This window comes from Rattus norvegicus, chromosome 17, assembly GCF_036323735.1.
Source record: "Rattus norvegicus strain BN/NHsdMcwi chromosome 17, GRCr8, whole genome shotgun sequence".
In the NCBI taxonomy this organism is placed as follows: domain Eukaryota; kingdom Metazoa; phylum Chordata; class Mammalia; order Rodentia; family Muridae; genus Rattus; species Rattus norvegicus.
In genome coordinates this window covers 1142143-1162827 of record NC_086035.1, presented here as the reverse complement: position 1 = coordinate 1162827, position 20685 = coordinate 1142143, and the positions used below count along the sequence as shown (strand labels likewise).

Genomic DNA, 20685 nt, shown 5'->3' with positions numbered 1-20685 from the left:
GGTATGCCTGGCAAGAAATGGCTAGATCAGTGGTTCTCAACCTGTGGGTCACAGCCCCTTGGGAGGTCAAATGGCCCTTTCACAGGGGTTGAAGGTCAGATATCCTGCATATCAGATTCTACAATCCATAACAGAAGCAAAATTGTAGTTATGAAGTAGCAACAAAAAATAACTTTGTGGTTGGGATCACTACAACTTGAGGAACTGCATTAAAGGGTTGCAACATTAGAGAGGTTAAGACTCACTGTTCTAGACACAGCCGCCCCTCTGTGCCTGGTCCTCACTTCTTCTGTTGGTCCCTGGGACCAAGGCTGAATGTCATTCTCTTGCTCTGCTGGTTTTCTTACAATAGGCAGCTTGCTGAGTGTGTATTGTGAGTTGAAGATGATTATACAACCCTTTGTTGTGTCTTTCACTGAGAGGTAAATTCAGTCACCCCCAAACCCCAGTCTTTTGCAGTTTCAATGCCCTTAAGATGTTGCTGAAAAATTAACTATGAAATGAAAAAACATAACAAGTCTACAATGTATCTAGAGCCAGTATGTGACATATACTTCTGGGGCTGAGTCGGGAGGGCCACAGGTTTGAGACCAGCCCAACTCACACAGTGAGCTCCAGGCCCACTCTGTGTTAAGTCCTGCCCCTCCTCAGATGTGTTTAACATAGCTTAGCTACCTCAAATATGCATTCAGTTGGGCATACAGCTGGGCATCACAAGAGAATCTCACCTCGTGTTGCTATCCTGAGAAAGAATTAAAATTCAACACCTGAAGTACATTTCTACTGAGTTTGTATTGCTTTTGTGTCATTATCAAGCTGGAAACGCAGAAGCTGGCCCATTCTGAGGCTGCCTCTGTTGGGTCATTTGACTCAGTTGGGTCTATTGGATCAATCAGCCCCAGCTCCTACCTTCTGTGACTCAAGGGTTCACTTTGCATTTAGCATCCTGGAATTCAGAATGCATTTTTCCATATTAGCAATACTATGAATGGTATCGTGGATATTCCACGTGGAATGACGTGGAAATTTCTGGTTTCTTTGGAGATTCAGTTGTATCATGAAGTGTTTTTCTGGAAACCGTCTTATGAGAGGATGCTTTGCTGAGGTAGACATGTGGGAGGACATTTTGCTGAGAACAAACACACAGTGTTTTTCTAGAAGTTGCCTGGGAAAAGGACATATGATGTTTTGCTAGAGCGGACGCTTGAGAACACATGGTATTTGGGAAGGATATAAGTATAACCCAACTGACAGTGGATGATGCTGTGTGGTATCAGTTTACCTTACCACTCTCTGCTGGTCTTCCTTGGGCTTTGCTGACACTGGTCCTCACTGAAAATGCTGTGGCAGTGGGTCACCTGGCCTTCTTTGCTGACCATCCTTTGTCATGACTTTGTAGAGAGAAATGCACCAAAGAACTTCTCATGGCTTCTTGCCACTTCCACGGACTTGGGCCAATTAGCAGAGCCTTCTGGTTTCTTCTGGATCGAACTGCCCTTGCTGATTCATAAATGGTGTTTGGAGCTACCACTGCTGATTCGTGTGAACTGAGCTGCTGATATCCTGACAATAAAAGTTGGAATCACCCCAAACAATTTCTAAACAGGTCCACATCCTCCTTTGTCCTATTAACCTTTCCTTTCCACTACCTCTGGGTGGGCTAGAGGGAGGTGAAAGCATTTAAGAACCTTTACTAAAAGTAGGTTTTGAAAAATAGAGGCCTATATATTAGAGCCTTGGGCCCTCCCAAGAAGTCATAATGGCTATATCTGTTGAAGAAAGTCGGGCTTGAATTATATCAATGGTCATTTAAAATGGAGAGATGGCTCTGTGGGTTAGAGCACTTGCCACATAAGCATGAGGACATGAGCTTGGATTCCATTTAAGGGGCTGGGGTGGCTAGGCATGCACTTGTAACCCTAGCACTGGGGAATGGAGGCAGGCAGACCGCTGGGGCTTCCTGGCTGCCAACCTAGGTCTAGGTTCAGTGATGGAATCTGACTGAAGGGAATAAGATGAGCACCTGACCACCCACCAGAGGTAGTGGGAAAGAAAGGTTACTAGGAAATGGGTGTTGTGAAATAATTCTTTATTGTCAATCTTTATTGTCAGCAGTCCAGTCCTCTAGCAAAACACCAACACAGATTGTTAGCGGCAGTCCAGTCCATTCGGCAATCACCACTCACGAATCAGTAATGGCGGTTCAATCCAGAAGAAGCCTCGAGGTCAAAGTTGGTGGAAGTGACAAGCTGCTGAACCAAAACTAAAAGCATCGTCAGTGAAAACCAGTGAGGCAGAGCAAGGTGAACCAATGCCAGAGCCTCCTCCCACTGTCTGTGGGTCATATTTCTATTCTTTCTAAGCATTGCATGTCCTCTCATGTGTCTGCTTCAGCAAAACATCATATGACATTACTGAGTTTCCAAGGAAACCAGAAATTTCTACTTCATAAAGTACTAGTGTGTGCTGTCATTGTTTCCTATTGTCTCAAGATCAAGCCTTCAGAAATGAAGCAACATGGCACTTAACGGGGAACCTGGAAGGTGTACTAGACTGATACAATTTTAATAAGCGAAAAACTTTAGGACCTGTATAGTTGAGAACTGTCAACCATATGTAGAAGCTGCCGTACAGCACACCACTGTCACCTGCATATTCTGCTGCCACTGTGGGAAGGCAAGACAGGACAGGGTCAGCTCTGATAAACCTAAGCACTTAATGCCTTGGCATCCAAGCTGTGATCTGTGGACACTCTCCAAACATCAGTTCCCCATTGCCCAAGACTAGTTACGTTCCAGGGTGCGCAGAAGATAGCCAAGCCCCAGTATGTGCAAATGTCTTACATAAGATGACATAGTATTATGTAACATATTTGCACATGGTATTTGTGTATAATATTTGTATCTCCTCCAGTATGTCTAGATCACTTATGATTCTGAATACCATAAATCCTATGTAAACCATCATTATGCTATGTCATTTAAAGAATGATGACAGGAAAACATTTTCTACAAGCTCAGTATAGATTCGACTTTTTTCAAAATATTTTTCATCCACAGTTGGTTAATCTTGTGAATGTTGGACTCATGGTTATAGAGACTTACATGGTGGGTCTGGTACTATTCGTGGTTCTAAGTATCCATTACTGTGAAGCCTACACAGAAAGATGGACTGCTGTGTGCTAGGCTTGGGTACAAGTTAGGCACCAAACAAAAACATGTCAAAACTAAGCAGTTACCTAAGAAAGATTGCAAAGTTAAATAATATCACTTCATTTTGCTTAGGAAACAGTGCTCTGAAGCATGACACAGTCACAGATTGAAGGCACCTCCATATTGGCTCTACCTCACTAATATTCCTCCTTCCACATGACAGAGAAGAAAACTCCCATCTGATCTTAGAGGCCTATTTGTTAGGAAGCCCAATGGTTCCTTACTGTCAAGTGTATCTGTCTACGAGTAGTGATTGTACTGTAGTTAATGGGACTGGTCATGCCACATACTATTGTGGCTCTCCACTTGGGGAAGTTGCACTACAAAATGGTCATAAAAACTAGTTGTGGAAGATAGTATCCCAAACACTGGAGAAGGAGACACCCCAGGGGTATCCAAGAGAAAGTGCTGGGTGGAGGAGACTTGAATAGAGACTTCCTATGGGACTTGTGAGCCATCTCCCTGGGCACACCCAGAAATATATGGTGGTAGGGTTCACAAAGGACCACTTATTCATACGCAGAGTTTTTTTTAAAAAATTCAGTCTTCAGGGTAGAAAGAGTGGGTACTATCTAATCAGAGTCTTTTACCATTTGGGCCTGAGGCTGAAGTTCCTAGAAGAAAAGAGAGAGAGAGAGAGAGAGAGAGAGAGAGAGAGAGAGAGAGAGAGAGAGAGAGAAAGGGAGGAGAGAGAGAGAGAGAGAGAGAGAGAGAGAGAGAGACGGATGGACAGGAAGGGGTACCTGTATTGAAGATTTTAGAAGGCCAGATGACTGGATTTGGGAATTGTGGCTTGTAGACACAAGCTCAATTACTTTGGGCTAGTCTTCATGCTTTTGAAAGCCATTGTCTTAGTTAGGGTTTTACTGCTGTGAAACAGACACCATAACCAAGGCAACTCTTATAAGGACAGCATTTAATTGGGGCTGGCTCACAGGTTCAGAGGTCCATTATCATCAAGGTGGGAACATGGCAACATCCAGGCTGCCATGGTGCAGGAGGAGATAAGAGTTCTACATTTTCATCTGCAAGCCTCTAAGATTGACTTCCAGGGAGCTAGAACTAGGGTATTAAAGCCCACGCCCACATTGACACACCTACTCCAACAAGGCCTCACCTCCTAATAGTGCCATTCCCTAGCCCAAGCATGTATAAGCCATCACAGCCATCCCTGCGTCTGACCTAAAATCTTTCTGACCTTACAGTGTATTCTCACCAGACTTATAGCTCTCACCCATCCAAAAGCTGTCAGACAGCATCTGAAGCCTGTGGCAGAGTTTGCCCTGCTTTGCTATAACCTGCCTACCCCTGGCCCACCAGTGCAGTTGACAAGCAATGTGATTTATGACTTTTTGTGTAACTAATAAAAATCTCATATAACATGTCAATCAAAGGCAGAACATGGTATTTGGGGAGACCAGAATCTATGTTCCCAGGCCATGGTCAATCATACTCAGCTCCAGAATTAATTTATTCTCTTGATGCCATCTGCATCAATAGACCCTACTTTCCGGGAATCTACAATTTGTCTGGCAGGTAAACTCTAGGAATGTGAACAGAAGTAATCACGTTCATTAGTAATCATGTGCCACACCAGCCACACACAGGCATCTGTGGGAAATTTCTAGTGGCTCACACATGCAGTAGAATACTGTGTGTGTAATAGGAACACCACATGTGTGATGTGAACACTGTATGTATTATGGGAATATTGTATGTGTTATGAAAACACTGTATATGTGTTGGGAGCATGTATATGTGATAGGAACACTATATGCATTGGGAGCATGTACATGTGATGTAAACACTATGTGTGTAATAGGAACACTGTATTGTGATGGGAACACTGTATGTGCCATGGAAACATTTTATCTGTGATGGGACTGGGGACAGAAGCAGCCACAGGAAAAGGACTGAAGGTAGATGAGGCAAGCCTTGTGACAGGCTCTGCCCTCAGACATCCCCCAAGATTTGAGGGGAGAAGTACAGAGTGGGGAGTTTGTCCACCGTGCACAAAGTGTTCTGAGCAGAATCAGCAAGTGGCATATTCAGACCAGAGCCTCAGGGCATGTGTCCTGTGGCCTCCCCAGAACTCAAGGTGAGAGAGCTGACACTCCAGAGGTAAGAGTATTCTCTCAGAAAAGAGCCATGCAGACTCTGGTCCAGGGATTTGTTTCTGGACATTTTAAGGAGGCTGGGAGGGGACCCTGGAGGAAGGAGGCTATGGTGGGGACCTCAGGAAGTGCCTCAAGTCCAAGAGTTCTGAGGTTCATTTGGTATAATGGCTCAGCATTTGTCTCACTGGAGTGTTTTTTGTTTTTTTTTTAATATTTGACTCAAAAGCACACAAAAGGCCTAATGTAGAAAATCAAGCCCCATTATCACCCAAATGTGCATTTTGTAAAACAAATGAGAAGTGGGGGGAGAATAAAGACTCTTTAAAGTACAAATAAAATATGGAGCTTATGAAATCTGAGAGAGGCCAAGGCTGGTGGGAAAGTCCAAGACAGTGCCTGGCCTAGCCAGTTGTCCTGTTCACCAGCAGCTCCACTCAGAGGTCTCTCCAGCTAACACATGCAGGGGGTACAGTTCCCTGCTCATCCCCTACCACCATGGCAACTCCCTGCTTCAGGGTGGTGGAGCTAAGTAAAAAACCACACACACACACACACACACACACACACACACACACACACACACACACACTGTTTTTGACATACCTTACTCTCCTCCTCCAGATCCTCTCAAGTTCCCCTTAACTCCTGCCACCCTGAAACCATGAGCTCAGATAAAGCCTTCCTGTGAGTGCTTTTCTCAGACTTCTGATCACAGCCGTGGAAAAGTGACCCAGACCCTGTCAACACTTGTGAATGTCAAACTTTCTGGTTCCAGTCATCATTTTGTCTGTGGTTTCTTATTTGGTTTCCCTGATGAACAACAATACGGTCAAATACCCTTTCATATGTCTCAGCCACTGACACATCTTCCTTGGATGCTTCGACTGCTCACAGCACACCACTGCAGTGTTTGGAATCTTGTGGGTGTTCCTTATTCTCAATATCAATCCCTTATCAAGTACCTGATTTTCTCTCTGTGGGATGTTATGTTGTCTTCTCTCTTCTCTTTTCTCTTTCCTTCCCCCTCCCTCCCCACTCCCTTCCTTTTTCTTCTTTAAGTTTTCTTGATGCAGGCTGTCACTTTGGGCCCAGACTAGATTTGGTTGTTCTCCTTCTGCCTCGGCATATCTCATGCCCAGAGTCTTTACATTTTCTGTGTGGAGTCCTTTGTAGCAGATACACTTTTTATGATATCTGATTGTTAAATTTTTATTCTCATTCTCTCTCTCTCTCTCTCTCTCTCTCTCTCTCTCTCTCTCTCTCTCTTGTTCTTGGTGTCTCGACCAAGAACCGTTTGTAGAAATCCAAGATGATGCTTCTGTTTTCTTGCTGAGGCTTTTTACAGTTTCACCTGTATGTCTTTTAAATTGTTTAGGTTAACTTTAGTAAAGGCCTTGTGAATGCCAAGCTTACTGGTTCCAGTCATTCTTTTGTCTGCGGTTAATTTGTGTTTCCCTGATAAACATTGCTGCCAAATACCTTTTCATGTGTTTTAGCCATTGACGAGTCTTCAAAAGGCCTTCACACGTGTTGAGTGGCTGGCTATTCAGTTCTCAGAATGTTTGCTGAAAATCCCATTCTTTTCCCATTCGGTGACCTTGGCGTCCCTGTCAGAACTCTGTTTATCACAGATTTGGGGGCTTATTCCTGGAAGACAAACAAGGTGTTTGTCTCCTCTGGCAGCAACACACGTTTTTGATGATTACATGTGAGTGTGTTAGAGTCACCTTGTCAATTTCTACAAAATGGTTCCTGGGATTCTGGGGAGTAGAGAGAATCCATGGTGTCTGTGAGCCCCAGTGGTCTCAACACTTTCAGCTTGTGTCTCTGATTATTTAAACACTCTTAACTTGAGTGAAAAGTTTTACACTCTTCAGAGGACTTCAAATACTATAACTTTACTAAACGTGTGTGTGTGTGTGTGTGTGTGTGTGTGTGTGTGTGTGTGTGTGTGTGTGTGTGAAGGAGTTGGCCTTTATACAGCCTGGTTGAAGAAAGAAGAAACAAAAGGTAAAAAGCAGATCAGTTATTTAAAACTTAACTTTCCCCATAAGACAGAAGCAGGAACTAGTTTCAGTTTGGTGATTTGGAACTTCAACGTGGGCTGTCTCCAGCCCTTTGATTTTTAGTATTATTTGTTGGAGCCGGGTATAGAAGAACAGTCATGTATATGTCCATGTTAGTAGACATCTCAATTGCTCTACACCTTATTTTGTAATAGAGCCTCATCAATTTGGATAAGTTTGCTGGCCAGTGTGCTTGCAGGGATTCACCTGCCTCTGCCGGACCACAGAACTGGGATTACAGACAAGAGATACAGTCCCTGTTTTTGTGTGGGTGTCTGTCTTAGTCAGGGTTTGTCTTCCTGAACAAAATATCGTGACCAAGAAGCAAGTTGGGGAGGAAAGGGTTTATTCAGCTTACACTTCCACATTGCTGTTCATCACCAAAGGAAGTCAGAACTGGAACTCACACAGGGCAGGAACTTGGAGACAGGAGCTGATGCACAGGCCATGGAGGGTGCTGCTTACCTGGCTTGCTCAGTTTGCTTTCTTATAGAACCGAAGACCACCAGCCCAGGGATGACACCATCCACAATGGGCTGCCCCACCCCTACCCCTGGCTTAATCACTAATTGAGAAAACGCCTTACAGCTGGATCTCATGGAGGCATTTCCTCAAGGGAGGGCTCCTTTCACTGTGATAACTCCAGCTTGTGTCAAGTTGACACACAAAACCAGCCAGTACACTGTCAGAGAGAAAATTCATCTCCTGATGCTTGTGTGGTAGGTTCTTTGCTGTCCAAACCATTTCCCCAGCCGTAACCTCACCATACTTCCCCCTCAGAATTTCCTAAATACTGTGTTGTGTCATTTACAAATAGAGCATTGTGATTCTTCCTAACAGATGCTCGTTCGTTTCTTTAGTAACTGTGCTGCATAAAACTGCTGGTAAATGTTATCTAGAAGCACTGGGAGCAGTTACTCTCTTCTTGTTGCTGATCTCAGTGGGGAAGAATCTGGTTGTTTGGGGTTGAGTGTGACGTCAGTTGTTGGCTCTCCACAGATGTCTCCCTTCAGTAGGGGGATGTCTCTTTTACTCCTCACTCATGGGGCCTTCCCATCACAGTGGCAAGAGTTAGAATTTGTCAATAGGTGCTTCTCATCTGCTCAATGATCATTTTAATTCTACTGTTTCAATGTTTGCACGAATAACCTGACGTTAAACCCACTCTACATCCTGGGAATGCATCTCACTTAATGGGGTATAACATTGTACGTGACTGGATTTGGTATGGTTAACTTTGTAAAGGATGATTGTGTCCTGCTTATAGAGACATCAATCTGTAATTTTCCTTTCTTTTGATGTCTTTATTTGGTTTTAGCATCTAGTTAATACTGGCTTTATGGAACAGTTGGGGAACTTTTCCTCTTCTGGTTTTTTTTTTTTTTTTTTGGAAGACTTTTGTGAAGAACTATTATTTATTCCTCCTTAAAGGGTTGTTAGGACTCAATAATGAAACCTCCCAGCCTGGGATTTTTCTTTGTGAGCGACTTTGTTAGTAATTCAATTTCCCCTTTTGTTAGAGGTTTATTCACATTGTCTACTTTTAATCAGTTACATTATTGTCTTTCAGAAGATTTACCCACTTCATCTGTTATTTTGTATTTGGACTACATCAGTTACAGTATTCTTTATAATACATTCTATTAACATAAATCAGACGGTTGTCTGCCCTCTTTCATTTATTATTTTAATATTTAGAGATTTTTCTCTTTTTATCTTGGTTAATCTAGGTACAGCTTTTCTTTATTTTCTTAAAGCATCAGCTTTTGGTTTCAGTGATTTTTCTTTATTATCTTCCAATAATTTCTACTCTGTTCAGAATTATATCCTCTTCATTGTTCTTTTCCTAGTGTAATATCATTTTCATAACACAGGCTGACCTAAAACTTGCAATCCTCCTGCTTTAACCCCCAAAGCACCGGGACTGCAGCTATACACCACCACACCTTTGTCTTCTGTGATTTAATCAGTTTAGCTACCAAGTTCCTCTGAGCAATACTTTGACTGCATCATATAACGTGAATTACAGTTTTATTTTCAGTTATCTCCAACTCTTTTCTGATTTCACGTCTGCTGTTTCAGTTTTGTGGTATTTAACATGAAAGCCAAGGGCTGCTACTTGCTAAGCTCCCAGCCTACCACTGATTCCCTTTGAATTCTGACTCTCTAGTTTTAGGGGTGTTTGCCTAATTTATACTATTTACAAGTTTCCCAAGTTCTTTTTTGCTTCTGGTTTCTTCTTTTATTGAATTGTTGTCAGAGAACATACCCTGTATTATGTCTGAGAGTTGCTTTAGCATTAAAGTGAGATTTGTCATGGAAAAAGTGCCATGTATGCCTTGAAAGAATACATATGTAATGTACTGTGTTATAGTCTGTTATGTTGAGATGTTCTATCAGCTATTGGGTCTAATTTTTTTTCTTTTAAAAATATTTATCTTTATTTTATGTATGTGAGAGTTTACCTGTATGTATATATGTGCACTGTGTTCTTGCGGTGCCCATAGAAGCCAGAAGAGGGAACCAAGTTCTCTGGAACTGGAGTTAGAGTTCAGGTAAGTGCTGAGAACCAAGCCCAGGTCCTCTACAGAAGCAGCCAGTGCTCTTCATCCCTGGGTTACCTATCCAGCTCCGTGTTTAGTTCTTTTAAGTGGTTTCCATAGAGTTTACTGCATGCATTTCAAAAGAATTGAGTTCTAGTTTGTACCACTTATAGTGTTGTTCCAGGGATGAACAAATGCAGCCCTGTAGAGTTAGTTACATTGCAACCCCCTTTTTTAAAAAAAGATTTATTTATTTATTTATTTATTTATTTATTTATTATATATGAGTACACTGTAGCTGTCTTCAGACACACCAGAAGAGGGCATCAGATCCCATTACAGAGGGTTGTGAGCCACCATGTGGTTGCTGGGATTTGAACTCAGGACCTCTGGAAGAGCAGTCAGTGCTCTTAACAACTGAGCCATCTCTCCAGCCCATACCCCCTTTTTTTATTGATGCTATTTAGACATCTTAGATCATTAATATAAAAAAATCACCCTTGTCTTAGTCATTGTCATATTATTGTGAAGAGACACCATAACCAAGCCAAGTCTTATTTTTTTAAAAAAGCACTTAATTGGGCGCTTGCTTACAGTTTCAGAGAGGTGTAGTCCATTATCACTGTGGCAGGGAACATGGCAACAATCAGGGCAGACAAGGTGCTTGAGAAGTAATTGAGAGCTACATCCTGATCCACAGACTGAGAGGAAGACATGGAACTTGGCCTGGGCTTTTGAAACCCTAAAGTCCACCTCCAGTGACAAGCTTCCTCCAACAAGGTCACACCTAATCCTTTCCATTAGTACCACTCCCTGGTTACTAAGCAGTCAATATACGGAGCCTCTGAAGACCATTCTTATTTAAACCACAACAACCCTGTTATTGGCTTACCAGACACCTTTATAGTCTAATAGAGCTTTGCCCTCTCTACCGTCTTTGTGTTATTGCCAAATATACCAAATATATCACATGTATCTGACACCTTTATGTGTTGTAGATCCCAAGATACATTATGTCCATATCATTTTGGAAAAGTTGTTTAAGTCAGACAAGACAAAAAGAGGCAGGAAAACATGCATTTACTCTACCCTTTATAATTGCACAGGTACCTTTGCTATTTGTTGTATGTGAATTCAAGTTACTATAGGGGTTACATGCTCTCAGCCACAAGAATTCCTTTTAGTATTTCCTGTAAGGGCAGTTAGCCAACATCAAATTCTCAGGCTTCCCTTACCTGGGAAAATGTTTATTTTGCTCTCATTCTGTAATAACAGCTTCATAGCATATCTGCAACTATTCTTGCTTTAGCTAATCTTTTCCATGCACCTTTTGACTGTGTCATCCACTGCTCTGCAGCCTCCATTGTTTCTTCCAAGAAGTCAGCTGTCAATCCTCCTGTGGTTTCCATCTCTTGGTGCTTCTTTCAAGATTTTTTTTTTTAATCTTTAACCTTCAATGTTTTTGCTATGATATGTCTGTTTCGTTTGTTTGTTTCCAGTTCTACTTAGAGTGTGTTGATTTTCCTCCATGTGTACGTCACTGTATTTTAGCAAGTGTGGGAATACTCTGAAAGATTCTGTGTCGATAATTTTGATGACATAGGTGAAATGGCCCAATGTCCAGGAAAACACAACCTATTGCAACTCACACAAGAAAGAATGGACAATTAACAGACCAGCGTTTATAAACTCTTATATAAATGAATCAATAATCAATATCCTTCCAAAACAGAAAGCACCTTCTCCAGATGGATTCGCTAGTCAGTTGTACCAAACACTTGAGTAATAAACCATGTCAATTCCCTATTGGCTCTTTCAGATGTGAAGGGGACTGCTCCAGTCATTCTGTGACCATTACCCTAGTATTAAGGCTTTGCAGATAGTTTTGATCTCTTTGTGATTTTTTTTTATGGGTATGTGTATATGGGTATGAGCTCATGTGTGCAGGAGCCCAGAGAGGCCATTAGAGGGCATCAGATCCTCTGGAACTGGGGTTCCACACGCTCCGCCATGTCATGCTAGAAACTGAACTCAGTTACACTATAACAGAGTTACATGCTTATAAAGCACTGAGCCTTTTCTCTGACTCCTAGAGAATAGACTTGTAAACTGCTCCGGGTGGTGCTGCATTATGGCAACATTATGACGTGTGCCAGTTGGTAGCATTGTCTGGTGGGTAGGTGGCCCGAAGGGGTTTCTATCTGATTCTGTTGCTCATTTAACAGTTTCCATTTTTTTCTCTTCCATCCCTCCTCTTCATCTTCTTCCTCTTCCTCTTGCTTTGTAACTGGTTCTAAGGAAATCCTGCATTTCTAAAAGCTACTCTTTTGGCTTTTCCTTGAATTCAAGAAATTATCAGTTTCTAAAAGCTAGTTTGCACCATACACTTTAACTGCCATACACCAAAATTACAATAACCCCATCACACTGTTTAATAAGGCAATAATTGGTCCCCAGGCTGGCAAACCTTCCAGCCTTCTACTAGATTCTCCTGTCTGTGGAGACTGGGTTGCTACCTCATAAAACAGCACAGCAGTTTCTAGGACTTCAAGGAGGAGGCCAGAAATTCGATTAGCTGACGCCTTTCCCCCTCTGTGCTTGGCATATTTTTATTCTTGGGAGGAGTATATAAAACACACTGTTTGCAGCATTTATATTTAACTAACACCTAATAATTTACTGTTTTATGTGTAAAATCTATCGCCTTGGATCTTTTTTCAATTTCTTTCTCACATCTTTGTCTTTCTACAATAAGCCTAATCCCCATACAGTGCAGTTTAAGAGTGCCCACACTGATCACATAGCCGAGAGAGTAGCTCCCACCCTACCTAGTTATAGGCTCTATCTTAAATGGTGCTGCAGCCACTTATCCATGGAGCGTGTTTTAAGACCCCAGTGGATGCCTCAAACCATGGATCTTACTGAACCCGTGTACTGCGGGTTTTCCCCGTGTACCCTGCAGCACTGAAACAGAGTCAATCTGTCCTCTGGCGTGTTTTACGCATCACCTTCATGTTTGGAAGCCATTATTAAGTAAAATGAAGGTTAGTTTGGTGGGCATCTGTTAAGTAAGATGACTACTAAGTGACTGACAGTCAGGTAGCATACACGGACGGATACATTGAACAAAGGGGTGATTCACACCCCAGGCAGGACAAAGTTGGATGGCGCAAGATTTCATTATGCTGCTCAAAAATAGCGTGCAATTTCAAGCTTATGGCTTGTGGATTTCTGGAATTTTCCATCTAATATTTTTGGACTGCAGTTGACCACAGATAGCTGAAACCCAGTAAGAGAGGGATTATGGTTTGAATGTGAAATGTTCCCCACCAACTTATGTGTTTGAATATTTGGTTCCCATTTGGACAGCACTATTTTGGGAAGTTGTGGAAACTTTAGACAGTGGGGCCGAGCGGGAGGAAGTTGGGCACTGGAGGTGGGCCCTGAAGGTTGCAATCCCTGTTCCTGTCCCTCTTTCTGTTTCCTGTCCACCACATGCTCCCAGTATCAGGATTAAGCCTAAGCATATGGAACTAAGCAACCATGGGTGGAGCCCTCTGAAACCATGAGCAGAATAATCCCTTCCTCCCTTAGATCACTTCTGCCAGAAATGATGTCGTAGATTACTCAAAAGTAAACTACCTCAGCGTCCACCAAGTACAACTGTTAGAAGACCACTTGGATGCCTGCCCCAGGGGCAACATCAACATCACAGATGTCTCAGGAACAAGGAAGTCCGACAGAGATTCAGTTGCTCTAAGATCCAAGAGCACGGTTGAGTCTCTGTGCCTAGGGATTTCTGAGTGCACGTGTGCATATATGGGTAACTGAGCATATGTTGTATGCATGATAGCATTTGAGCTTGGGATGGGAGAAACAATCTTCTTGTTTGGTTTCTACCTGGGATCACTACATTGGTCTTTGTTTTCTCTCTGCTGCAACATACCACCCCTCAGCTAGAAATGCACCAGACCGTCATTCTGATGTCATACATCCACAGAGTTGTGGTCAAATGGCTACAAATCGGGGTGGGGGGAGGTAAATGCTATGTCTCCAAGGGGCTTGCTTTTGCTGGATTGTAGAAATTCCTGTTTCCCTGTAGAACCAGAACCCGCCATCAATTGCAACATTTATAATCTTTCAGGACATCACCCCTTTTCAACATCTGTCAGAATCCTGGAGACCAAACCCCACAATAGTTAAAAAAATCCCCCATTTCTAAAAAACTGAAGAGCTTGGCTTTTAATGTTTTGTAGACAATGTGGAATCCTGAATTTTTAAAAATCATTTTGGTGGTGACAGACAAGACTAAACTGAAATAAAAGGAACTAGGTACAGAAGGATACATAAAGACTGACCAAGTATCTTCAGAGCAGGAAGCAGGATGACCATGATGGAAGGAAGCTAAATGGATGGGAGCAGAGAACATGGAAACTATGCCAGATGTCCACTAGGTCTGTGACTAGAAGATCTGGGGTCAGAGAGTGAGAAGAGCAGAGGGGACTTGGAGATGTGGTTGTTGGGGCAGGGAGTCTGCAGGTATTTCTGTGGGTTGACATTCTGAAAGCTCCTTAGAAAGCCACCCAGCCTCAGAGCCAGAACTGTCCTTGACCAGAGTAAATATCACAGGAGTTGAGAATCTCTTCCAACGTCCCACTGAAGATCACCAGGCACTGACTCTAAAGTTAGTTCTTTGGGGATGAGAAAAGACGAGGTCTAGTTTGTACCCTGGACAGCTGGGCAGTCTCTCTCTCTCTCTCTCTCTCTCTCTCTCTCTCTCTCTCTCTCTCTCTCTCTGTGTGTGTGTGTGTGTGTGTGTGTGTGTGTGTGTGTGTGTGTGCCCACTTCTGGAACATAAGGCAGGTAGAAAGAGAAGCTGGGTCAATGCTGGTGGCACCAATCCAGCTAAGCCAGGTGGAACAAAAGGGAGCCAGGAGTGTCCACAGTCCCAGGAAAAATCGTTTTTTAAAAATACACACAACAGGGCTTGGGGATTTAGCTCAGTGGTAGAGCGCTTGCCTAGCAAGCACAAAGCCCTGGGTTCAGTCCCCAGCTCAAAAAAAAAAAAAAAACAAAAACAAACACACACACACACACACACACACACACACACACACACACACACACACACCAATCCCTCTGTCCCCTCTTCCCTCTTCTCCTGAGCCTGCCAAAATGTCATCTTCATTTGCCAATATCAGTCATCTGAGTGGACATTCACATATGACATTCAGATCTGTCAGGCTGGAGAGGTGGCTCAGTGGTTAGGAGCTGCAGTTTTTCTAGCATCCATATCAGATGGTTCGCAACCCGTATTAACTCAGTTCCGGGGCATCTGATGCTCTCTTTTAGTCTTCATGAGTACCTGCATTGCCTGCACATATCCACACATACATACAATATTATAATAAATATATACATACATATATACATACATACAGGTTCTAAGGTAAAAATAAAATCAGAGCTGTCTGGTTAAACTAGTAAAATTCAGAGGAGTCACAGCCTGAGGGGACAGCCTAGCCACTGTCTATGCCAGCTGAAGAGACAGAGCTGAGGTGCTCACTCAGGGCCATGGCAGACTAGGCAAGGCCCTGAGCCCCAAGACTGCAAAAGTCTGAAGGTTCCATCCATGTGCTTAGCCTTGGTTGCCAGCTGAGAACAGGCCCCAAGGGGAAAAAGGAGGGTACAGTCAAAGTGACCAAAGGGAGACACCATAACCCACCAGAGCACTCTGTGGCAGACAAAACTAACCTGAGTTATAAGAGGAACTTACCGGAAAGATTTAAGATATAATTTTGGAAGATGCCATGTGGGATGACTGGAGGATCAGCTTCTGAAATGAAATAAAACAGAGATGCAGAATGCAGTGAAGCTTCGTCTCCGTACATACAAAGACTGTTTGACACACAGCCAGAGACAGTCTCCGGCAGGCTCATCATACCACTGAGGCATGTCACCATCACACCTCATGCCTCTTCAGTCACAGCTGCGGGCTCTCTATGTCACTCCTCTAAGCACCCACATCCGGGGCTGCAGAGATGGCTCATCAGTTAAGAGCACTGATTGCTTTTTCTAGAGGTCATGGGTTCAGTTCCCAGCAACTACATGGAGACTCACAGTCATCTGTAATGGGATCTGATGCCCTCTTCTGGTGTGTCTGAAGACGGTGTACTCACATACAGAAAGTAAATAAATAATACTTTTAAAAAAATAAAAAGTGGGGTTGGGGATTTAGCTCAGTGGTAGAGCGCTTGCCTAGCAAGCACAAGGCCCTGGGTTCGGTCCCTAGCTCCGAAAAAAAGAGAAAAAAAAAAAAAAAAAAAAAAGCCCACACCCAAATGAGAGTGCCACTGAACTGAGCACACTGAGACCCATTCCCTGTCTTCCAGAAGAAAAATAGTTAATGGTTTCCCTGCACACAACTTCCACAGATGTTGGTTTTCTCTCCGAGAAGGCAGGGCGCCCAGCAACGCCTGAAAAACACAGCAAATGTCCCCTACCGAAAGATGGGACGGGTAGAGTGGCAGTTTGGCCTCAGCTATAAGAAATCATTCTGTAGTTGTTTGCTTTTTTTATACGTACCCCAGGCTGGCTGGCCTCCAGTTTGGAATCTACCTGCCTCGGAGTCCTCAGTTCTGAGATCATAGGTGTGTGCTTTACATACTCAATCAGCATGACTTCTGAGAGCGTTCATTCCTGCCAGTTTTATAGATGATAGGGAGTGGAGGAAGTTGAAGACCTTGCTCAAGATCCCACGTGGGAAAGAAATGAAGGGGGGTTCAGTGTGTACCCGGTGGCTCTTTGTGATAAGACTTTTCTGGGGTCTGATGGGCGTAGGAGTGCTGGCAAGTGAGTGGTCAGTGTGTAAGGTATTTGATGGTTGAATGTTGGCTGAATGTCAAGTTGGTCTTGGAAAGATGCTATTCATTTGCTAATAGAATAGATGACTTAGCAAATGGGTCCATCTCTCACAGTGCTGGGCTTTAAAAGTCACAGATCACAGTGATGACTGGCTTTGCTTCTCTTGGCTTGTAAGGACCCTCGTTTCCATGTGTTGTTGCCTGGCATCAACCTGTCGATCTTATTGGATTAGATGCCCATCTTAATGATCTGTGTGTGTGGGGGTGTGTGTGTGAGAGCTAGAAAAGTCGGTCTGTCTCTGTCTCTCTGTGTGTGTATCTCTGTGTGTGTCTCTGTCTCTCTCTGTCTCTGTCTCTCTCTGTCTCTCTCTGTCTCTCTCTCTCTCTCTCTCCAAACTCTGCCCCCCAAGTCCACATGGAATGTCTTCCTCGTGTGTCTGTTTGAGGCTCAAATCTCCCTTCCTTTTCTTGCTGGGATAACCTTCTTGTCATCATGTTAGACTTAGCCAGATGCTAAATCCAAGAAGCTCTCATTTCAACATCTTCAATCTGATCCCAAAACTCTGACTTCCAAGTAAGAACACATTTTTAGTTACTGTGTTTAAGACTGGGAGATACCCTCTCAGGGGTCACTTTTTGTCACACTGTAGCCACCTGTCTCCTCTGCATCACACCTCCCCTTCTCATTCACACAAGCCAGTTCTGGCTTTACTGCCACCCTCATCCTGTGCCCCAGATCCTGGCTCGGAGAGGTGGTGAAGAACACTCAAACTCTGTATCTTTTCTCCACATCAAGACTCTCAGAACTGAGGGAGCACAGCTTTCTCATTCTCTGAGTGTGACAGAAAGAACAACTCCATAAAGAAGCCTCCTCCCTGGAGAGGCACCATTTATACTTTAGTACATCTGTGTGTCAATAGTATTTACCCAGCTGGTAATGTCCCAGCTCTAGAGGCAAGTCCCAACAGTCAGTTGTGCCTCATGTGGGATCCATTGATTTCGGGTGGCCTGGGTTCTTTTGTCACCTATGATATGATCAGTGTTGGCCAAGTTCCAAACACCTTTGGCTGTGTTTAGAGTCTGAGAAAAGAGAAAGATTCAGATACCCCCCTCTGCATAATCTGAAGACACTGGTGTGTTTTGATTTTGATTTTCAATGTCCACAGATTCCTTTTGCCACTGAATAAAAACTTCTGGATCCTGGGGTGGGCTCAGTCTACAGCTGGTACTGTACCCAGTGTCCTTCCAGCCTCCTGGCTGCCACTTAGCACAGTTCCAGTGTGTCAGTTATAGGGTCTGCCAGGCACCCAGCTCTGAGATTCACACTGCACTCAAAGGAACATGTTGCTTCTAGAATAAATCCTTGATGGTTGTCACTCATGAGAATCAACTGGGAATGAAACCATTTTAGCCTAGGGATGGAACAGTGTGGCACCCCTCGTTGTCTAGCTGGGACCTAGGCTCAGTCTGGGTTTGTCAGCCTGAGCCTCAGTTTTTCCTTTCACATAGATACCTGAGAGTCTTTCTACCCCAATTCTATCTTTTCCCTATTATAGCTAGGGAAAATTTTTCATGTGGGAGTGTTCATGTATGTTCAGGTGCATGTGTACATGTGTAAGGAGGCCAGAGATCAATCTTAGATGCCACCCCTCCTAAGGTACCTTCTGCCTTGGGATTGGTGGTGGGGGTTGTGCTTGTTTTGTTCGTTGATTGTTTTTTAGTTAGCTCATTAGGCTAGTCTGCTGGGCAGTGAGTCTCAGAGATCCTCTTGTCTCTACCTCCCCAAGTCTTGAAATTACAAAGCTGCATCAATATTTTTACATGGGTTCTGGGGACTAAACTTGGGCCCCCATTCTGTGTGTCAAGCACTTCACTGACCAAGCCACTTGCCCAGCCCCAGAGGACATTTTCTGAGATGGATCAACATGTATTCTTTCAGACAGCACATGGAGTGTTTCCCGTAGACCTTAGTATCAGGACTTTCAGCAAAGATTTGAGTAAGCATCCTACTAGAGGACCTACACCTGATCATTCAGAGTTGCCAACCCCCAGGCTGGGTTCTGAAGCTCCAGAAGGCAAAAGCTGAAAAGGTGTCTACTTATTCTGCATTGAAGATGGGGAATTTTGCCAAATGTGCCTTCATTCAGGACAAGGAATTGTCCCAAATACTGTGGGGGAGGAGAGACTCACTGGTTGGCTGGTGGGTTAACAATTCAAGTGCTATGGCTTTGTGGAAAGTGCCATGAACTGTGAGAGAGAGAGAGAGAGAGAGAGAGAGAGAGAGAGAGAGAGAGAGAGAGAGAGAGAGAGAGAGAGAGATTGATTCATAAAGACAAGAGAACACACAGAAGGAGTCATAGCCCAGCAAAAGCAGAAGCCACCTGCAGAGGTGGTTACTGATCTGATCAAGGATGCAGAGTGCTGGAGCTCAGGTCTAGACAGGCTGCCTAGTAGATCCATGATGCAGAATCCAGGGAGCTCTTGGGAAATAGAAACCTGAAATGTTTCTTATAGAAAGGGTCCTGGTAGGCTTAGTAGATTGCCGAAAATCTAAAGAAAAAGTTACAGGATGTGGCTGGGGTTCAGTCGGTGGAGTGATTGAAAGCATGGGTGAGCATGCTAGAAGCCCTGTGCTTGATTCCAGCATGGAATGAACTGGGTGTAGTGTGTGTGGTATGTCTATACACTCAACACTCAGGAAGTAGATGCGGGAGGATCAGGAGTTCAAGGCCAATCAATCTTGGCTACGTAGAGCTTGAGGCCAGTTTAGGATATGGGAGACTTTCTCTCAAAACAAAAACTAAAAAGCAAAACAAACAAACACAGCTGGTGGAGCAGGACATTGACTTCCTCTATTGACCTCCACATGAACATGAACACACACAGGTTGGCATAGTTACTCTAAGGTGCATTTTGAGTCTAAATAGTATTTTCAAAACCAGGAACTTTTAGATGGAAAAAGAAAATCTGTGAACATTTGGAAAGTGTGTGTTGCTACCCAGGAGACTGTAGAACCTCCATTTGTCATAAAGTCTGGTGCATATCTTAATTCCTGCTTGGCCCTGGTACCCACTGTGTAGCACAAATAGGCTTGTGTCCCTGAGCAAAAGTGGGAGTGTCCAGTCACTACCTCTCTGCAGGGAGGAAAGAGCAGATCCCAGGAACAAGAAAAGCAAGCTCTGAGAGTACCACAGTTTGAGTACCAAGCACTGCACAGGGCCTCAGTTGGGCACTTCTGCATTCCAGCCATGTGATTTGAAATGGGAAGAATAAGTATGCCCTTAATGAGATAATGTTCTTATGTTTCCCAGAAGCCCCCTCTCGGCAGCACTATCCTTAACAAAAGCATGAGGTCCCCCTTTTCTTCTTTCTACCTTTCTTCTTTCAGATATTAACTAAAAGCCTAATCATGTTTTCCCTGACACTCTGGGCTCTCTCTCTCTCTCTCTCTCTCTCTCTCTCTCTCTCTCTCTCTCTCTCTCTCTCTCTCTCTCTCTCGCCCTTCTTGCTTTCCACCATTCAGCTACCTTCATTGACAGCCAAAATCAAAAAGGTATAGTTTTCCATCTTTCTCCATCCTAACAGCTGCACAGATTAACAGCTTGCCCACCCTGTTGTCTTTCTTTCAACTCTAATAAAATGATCCTCAGGTTCCCTTCTTATGCTATTTTTAAGTTATTTTGTTAACAAGACTAAGACATCCCCCAACCCCCCACCCCACCAAAGGGAACCTTAATTTCCCTGGTAACCATGAGATAGACTAGGGCCTGGGTCATCAGGTGACCTAAGAGTTAAACCTGAGCTCCTGTGAGCATGAGACTTGAGTTTCTGGCTCATCCTTACGTTTTTCCTTAAAAACACCCAGAAACTGCCTTGACTACTTA

At 43.6% G+C, this 20685-nt stretch overlaps 1 protein-coding gene across 7 annotated transcripts in view; it reads left to right on the top strand.

Moving 5' to 3' along the window:
- Ercc6l2 (ERCC excision repair 6 like 2) overlaps nt 1–20685 on the top strand; it is a 267327-nt gene that overhangs the window by 160380 nt on the left and 86262 nt on the right. For 2 of the 7 annotated variants that reach the window (XM_063276550.1, XM_039096260.2), the window contains one exon: nt 1400–19121. The exons of 4 other annotated variants lie outside the window; for them this stretch is intronic. In XM_063276550.1, the coding sequence (XP_063132620.1) occupies nt 1400–1511 (112 nt within the window). In that variant the 3' untranslated portion in view covers nt 1512–19121. Of the gene's footprint in view, nt 1–1399; nt 19122–20685 lie in introns of those variants that run through there. One more of the 7 variants, XR_005495504.2, reaches the window with a different exon arrangement.